At 38.4% G+C, this 6,102-nt stretch overlaps 1 protein-coding gene across 1 annotated transcript; it reads right to left on the minus strand.

The window, feature by feature from the left end:
• Positions 1-1,004: 1,004 nt before the first annotated feature.
• Positions 1,005-6,102, minus strand: LOC133549578 (gastrula zinc finger protein XlCGF8.2DB-like). Its single transcript, XM_061895141.1, has 2 exons — positions 5,817-6,102; positions 1,005-3,767 (listed from the first exon to the last, which is right to left on the minus strand). The coding sequence occupies exons 1-2, from the start codon at positions 5,923-5,925 to the stop codon at positions 2,734-2,736; spliced, it is 1,143 nt and encodes a 380-aa protein (XP_061751125.1). The 5' UTR covers positions 5,926-6,102; the 3' UTR covers positions 1,005-2,733.

The following is a 6,102-nucleotide window of genomic DNA, read 5'->3' on the forward strand; positions in this document are numbered from 1 at the left end:
ATATACATACAAATATATGTATGTATATATATATACAAATATATATGTATATATTCATACATATATATCAATGTATTTATATCTATCTATCTATATCTATATGTGTGTGTGAGACACTATGGATTGAACTTTCACAGTATCATGTTAGACCCGCTCGACATCCATTGCTTTCGGTCCCCTAGAGAGGGGGGGGGGGGGGGGGGGGGGGGGGAGTTGCCCACCTCTGAGGTCCTCTCCAAGGTTTCTCATAGTCAGCATTGTCACTGGCGTCCCACTGGATGTGAATTCTCCCTGCCCACTGGGTGTGAGTTTTCCTTGCCCTTTTGTGGGTTCTTCCGAGGATGTTGTAGTCGTAATGATTTGTGCAGTCCTTTGAGACATTTGTGATTTGGGTTATATAAATAAACATTGATTGATTGATTGATTGATATATATATATATATATATATATGTATATATATACATATATATATATATATATATGTCTTGATTGGATTATCCAGAGAATAGTGCTCGATACCGTGGTAGAGCGCAATATGTAGGTGTGGGAAAAAATCACAAGACTACTTCATCTCTACAGATCTGTTTCATGAGGGGTTCCCTCAATCTACAGGAGATTTCCTGATGATTGAGGGAACCCCTCATGAAACAGATCTGTAGAGATGAAGTAGTCTTGTGATTTTTTCCCACACCTACATATATATATATATATATATGTATATGTATGTATATATATATATATATATATATATATATATATATATATATATATATATGTGTGTATATATATATATATATACATATATATATATATATGTTTATATGTATATATAAACTTTTATGTTGTATTTACAGAATGTTTGGGAAAGATTTTCTTCGCACTACCGTATTAGAAGATAGTTGTCAATTATGTTTAATTAAGAAAAAGATATTAAACTGTTCATGGGTTTCCTTATGTAGACATTATTCTTTTAAAAAATGACTGAATTGTTGTTGATTTTTTTTTTTTTTACAATAAAATCCATAAAAATGTGTTTGAAAAATCCGCAAAGTCACACATGCTGTGATATTTTAACATTTTATTTATTTTCTAAATAAAAATAAAAGTTTACATAATAGAAAAAGAGAACCACAACATAGGCCCTGCGAAGAAGTGGCGACTTGTCCAGGGTGTACACCGCCTTCCGCCCGATTGTAGCTGAGATAGGCGCCAGCGCCCCCCGCTACCCCAAAAAGGGAATAAGCGGTAGAAAATGGATGGATGGATGGAACCACAACATAAACATTAACAAGAGGTAGTTAATGATTTACCACATAGAAAAAAACATCCAGAACAAAATTACTTTATTCTTCCTGTACATCTCCATTGAAAATATCATCTTTACAATATTAATTACTGTCATTGCACTAAATGACCACGCAGACACAACTGTATTCCAAAGAGTCCAGTTTTTCCCACAGAAAGAGGTCTCACTCTCTGCATAGCTCCCAGCACCTTTTATTTAACAGTAAAACTAACTAAACAGACAGAGTGAGCCCTCCTTTCAGTCATTCACAATCTTTGTCTTGGTGATCAAGACCACTAGATTACACACACAGGAAGCAAAACAGACTCCATCCATTTACTACCGCTTGTTCCTTTCGCGAAAAAAAAAATAGATATGTTGAATATTTAGTAAATTATTTTGCAGACAGAGATAAGAGTCCATTTTATTTTTGTGTGTATTTGTTTAGGATAACTACAAGTTTTTACCTTCCAATCACAGTACAATTTTACAGTAATAAGAAATAAAAATGTATATCCTTTTAAATGGTTATTTGTATTATTATTATTATATATTACAAGTACATTACATTATAAACACTGTGTTGTTATCAAATATTTATTTAGTTTAAGTGAAGTGAAGTGAATTATATTTATATAGCGCTTTTTCCTCTAGTGACTCAAAGCGCTTTACATAGTGAAACCCAATATCTAAGTTACATTCAAACCAGTGTGGGTGGCACTGGGAGCAGGTGGGTAAAGTGTCTTGCCCAAGGACACAACGGCAATGACTAGGATGGCAGAAGCGGGAATCGAACCTGCAACCCTCAAGTTGCTGGCACGGCCGCTCTACCAACCGAGCTAAATCGCCCCACGAGCATGATGTAGACACAAACTCTTAGTCTGTCTGCATAAAGCCAAATATTTTTTTAAATACATGATTGCATAATGTTTTAATGTGTAGCACCTTCAAACAAGAATATGTTGAATGACATTTTGAAAGTCTTCCTTCATTAGTTGTTTTTACTATTTTATGCATTTACATGTTTAAAATACAAAAGTCGCTAATCGAAAGGCAATAGCAATTTAAGAGAAAAAAAATCACAATTGGGTTTCTTCCCAACATTGTGCAGTCCTGACAGGAAACATATTTAATAGGATGAATGTACAGATAGTTGTGATGTGCAAATGCAATGAAGTTTGTAGTGATGTGTCCTGGCCTGGCAGATCGATTCATGAAAAAAGCATCACTGAAGAAGACTACAAGCACTCCAATCTATCTTACTTTTCAGGAAAATGTCAGACACACAGAAGACATGAAGTCGCGAGGAGATACATTTAAGCCCCAAACAATCCCAATTTGTACAAATAACTCAAATGTTTTTGTAAGACGCAGTAAACTTCTTTTGAGAAAATCCTGCGATTGGGTAGATGTATCACAACATACCACAAACTAATCATCTGATTGGTTATTGTACCTTGTGGGTTCTTATGTGTGTCAATGCGTCTGCATTGTGGCGGTAGCTTTTGCCGCAGACGGAACAACTAAATGTTTTTTCCCCTGTGTGTGTTTTCATGTGTTGCGTCAAATTGCTCTTCCGGGAAAATGTTTTACCACAAAGTGAACAATGAAACGGTTTTTCACCTGTGTGTATACTCATGTGTCGAAATAAACCCTGTCTGGACACGAGGACTTTACCGCACACTGAGCAATTAAATGTTTTTTGCCCTCTGTGTGTCCCCATGTGTTGAGTTAAACGTCTCTTAATAGAAAAGCTCCTGCCACAAACTGAACAGCAAAATGGTTTTTCACCTGTGTGTGTTCTCATGTGTTCAGTCAAACGGCTCTTTTTGATAAAGCCTTTACAACAAACTGAGCAACTAACGGCTTTTTCTCCTGTGTGGATCGTCTTGTGCTGGGTCAAATTACACTTAGTCGTAAAGCTTTTATGGCAAACTGAGCAATCAAATGGTTTTTCTCCTGTGTGCGTTCTCATGTGTTGAGTCAAACTGCTCTTTCGGGCAAAACCTTTACCACAAACAGAACAAGTAAATGGTTTTTCTCCTGTGTGAGCTCTCACATGTTGAGTCAAACTGCTCTTTTTAGTGAAGCTTTTATCACAAAATGAGCAGCTCAAAGATTTTTCACCTTTCTTCTTTGCGTATTCAGAGTATTTGTTGTCGGTGTGAGTCCTCATATCATCTTCACAGTCTGTATCGCTGCTCAAAGGTTCTTCAACATCGTCTTCAGCCTCATTTTCTGATAGTGGAGCTAAGAAGTTGTCTGGTTGTGGTTTCTCTTCATCGTCTTCAGTCTTCACAGAGACAACAGTCAGTGGCAATTTGGTGAGATCAGCTTCTTGCAATCCAAGAAAATAATCTCCCTCCTGAGTGATCCAGAGTTCCTCCTCTTCCTTTTTAATGTAGGGTGTCTGCTTCAAAGTGGAGCTCCCCCCTGACTGAGAGGGAAGTTCTTCTGGATGACCAATCAGCTGCTGAACATCTGCGGGACACAATTTGAATTTGAAAAACATTTTATTTTTCACTAATGAAGGGTTTGGTGGATGCGCATATGAAACTGGTGGGGTTCAGTACCTCCAACAAGGTTAAGAACCACTGCGTTAGATCCACTAAAGACTGGACTCACACACTATTATGTTAGATCCACTATGGACTGGACTCACACACTATTATGTTAGATCCACTATAGACTGGGCTCTCACTATTATGTTGGATCCACTATGGACTGGACTTTCACTATTATGTTAGATCCACTATGTACTGGACTCTCACTATTATGTTAGATCCACTATGGACTGGACTCTCACTATTATGTTAGATCCACTATGGACTGGACTCTCACTATTATGTTAGATCCACTATGGACTGGACTTTCACTATTATGTTAGATCCACTATGTACTGGACTCTCACTATTATGTTAGATCCACTATGGACTGGACTCTCACTATTATGTTAGATCCACTATAGACTGGGCTCTCACTATTATGTTGGATCCACTATGGACTGGACTTTCACTATTATGTTAGATCCACTATGTACTGGACTCTCACTATTATGTTAGATCCACTATGGACTGGACTCTCACTATTATGTTAGATCCACTATGGACTGGACTCTCACTATTATGTTAGATCCACTATGGACTGGACTCTCACTATTATGTTAGATCCACTATGGACTGGACTCTCACTATTATGTTGGATCCACTATGGACTGGACTGTTACTATCATGTTAGATCCACTATGGACTGGACTCTCACCATTATGTTAGATCCACTATGGACTGGACTCTCACACTATTATGTTAGATCCACTATGGACTGGACTCTCACAATATTATGTTAGATCCACTATGGACTGGACTCTCACACTATTATGTTAGATCTACTATGGACTGGACTCTCACTATTATGTTAGATCCACTATGGTCTGGACTCACACTATTATTTTAGATCCAATTTGGACTGGACTCCCACTATTATGTTAGATCCAGTATGGACTGGACTCTCACAATATTATGTTAGATCCACTATGGACTGGACTCTATTATGTTAGATCCACTATGGACTGGACTCTCACACTATTATGTTAGATCCACTATGGACTGGACTCTCACTATTATGTTAGATCCACTATGGACTGGACTCTCACAATATTATGTTAGATCCACTATGGACTGGACTCTCACTATTATGTTAGATCCACTATGGACTGGACTCTCACACTATTATGTCAGACCCACTCAACGTCCATTGCATCCGGTCCCCCCTAGAGAGAGAGAGGGGTGTTACCCACATTTGCAATCCTCTCCAAGGTTTCTCATCATTATTCTCATCGACGTCCCACTGGGTTGGGAGTTTTTCCTTGCCCTTATGTGGGATCTGAACCGAGGATGTCGTTGTGGTTTGTGCAGCCCTTTGAGACACCGGTGATTCAGGGCTATATAAATAAACATTGATTAATTGAACATTCTAAAATCACAATAAACATTAAACAACCCTGCGTTGAGCTGGCAACTTGTCCAGGGTATACTCCGCCTTCCGCCCGATTGTAGCTGAGATAGGCTCCAGCAACCCACCCGCGACCCCGAACGGGACAAGCGGTAAGAAATGGATGGCATTAAACAACAACCTCGTTAAATGGTGTAAAAATAAGGAATGCGTAATAAAGTGGGACAAAATAGTGCAAAGTGTGAAAATGCACACTTAGAGAAACCTGAAAATAACAATTTGTTTGCTGGTTTACTGCCAGGAAGTTTCTGGTATCGAACCTGGGTGTTTTGTTGGCATTATCATTTCCTTTCAAAATCATTGTTTTCTTTACACAAGCGCTTGTTTTGCTCTTCCACTTTCTTCATTTGACTTTTGCATTCTTTCATCTCCTCTGATGTGAACTCCACTGCCTTCTTCAAGCTAACAATCATGGCGGCTCTTTCTTTACATTCTTCAACAAAAGTCGGCTAATTTCTCATCGACGCTCTTTTTGGGGCCTGAAATAACTTTCAAGTGACGAAAATTCAACTCACTCACCTTCATCTTCCGTCTTTATCTCCGTTGGTGATTTGCTGGAAGTTTCTGATTCTCTTTCACTTTCTCTTTGACATGACGTCGCCATCTTAGCATAGCAGTAGTCGTCCATCTTCTATCACGTCTTCAATCTTCACTTCAGATATCGCTCCAAAATCAACTTGCATTTCGTGGGTTTAAAACAAAGACGAGTCATTGAGAATAAATACCAGCCGTTAGATCGTGAAACTACTTCATTTTAGCCATAATCGCCCAGTCAAAAGTCTTTGAGCCGCAGGGTCCGGTTGCG

This window comes from Nerophis ophidion, linkage group LG01 (assembly GCF_033978795.1).
Source record: "Nerophis ophidion isolate RoL-2023_Sa linkage group LG01, RoL_Noph_v1.0, whole genome shotgun sequence".
In the NCBI taxonomy this organism is placed as follows: Eukaryota; Metazoa; Chordata; class Actinopteri; order Syngnathiformes; family Syngnathidae; genus Nerophis; species Nerophis ophidion.

Excerpts from the sequence above, each read along its gene's own strand:
- LOC133549578 (XM_061895141.1), bottom strand. The coding sequence starts at position 5,925 with ATGGACGACTACTGCTATGCTAAGATGGCGACGTCATGTCAAAGAGAA. Across the intron at positions 3,768-5,816 it reads GATAAAGACGGAAGATGAAG|ATGTTCAGCAGCTGATTGGT; the intron begins GTGAGTGAGTTG and ends TGTGTCCCGCAG.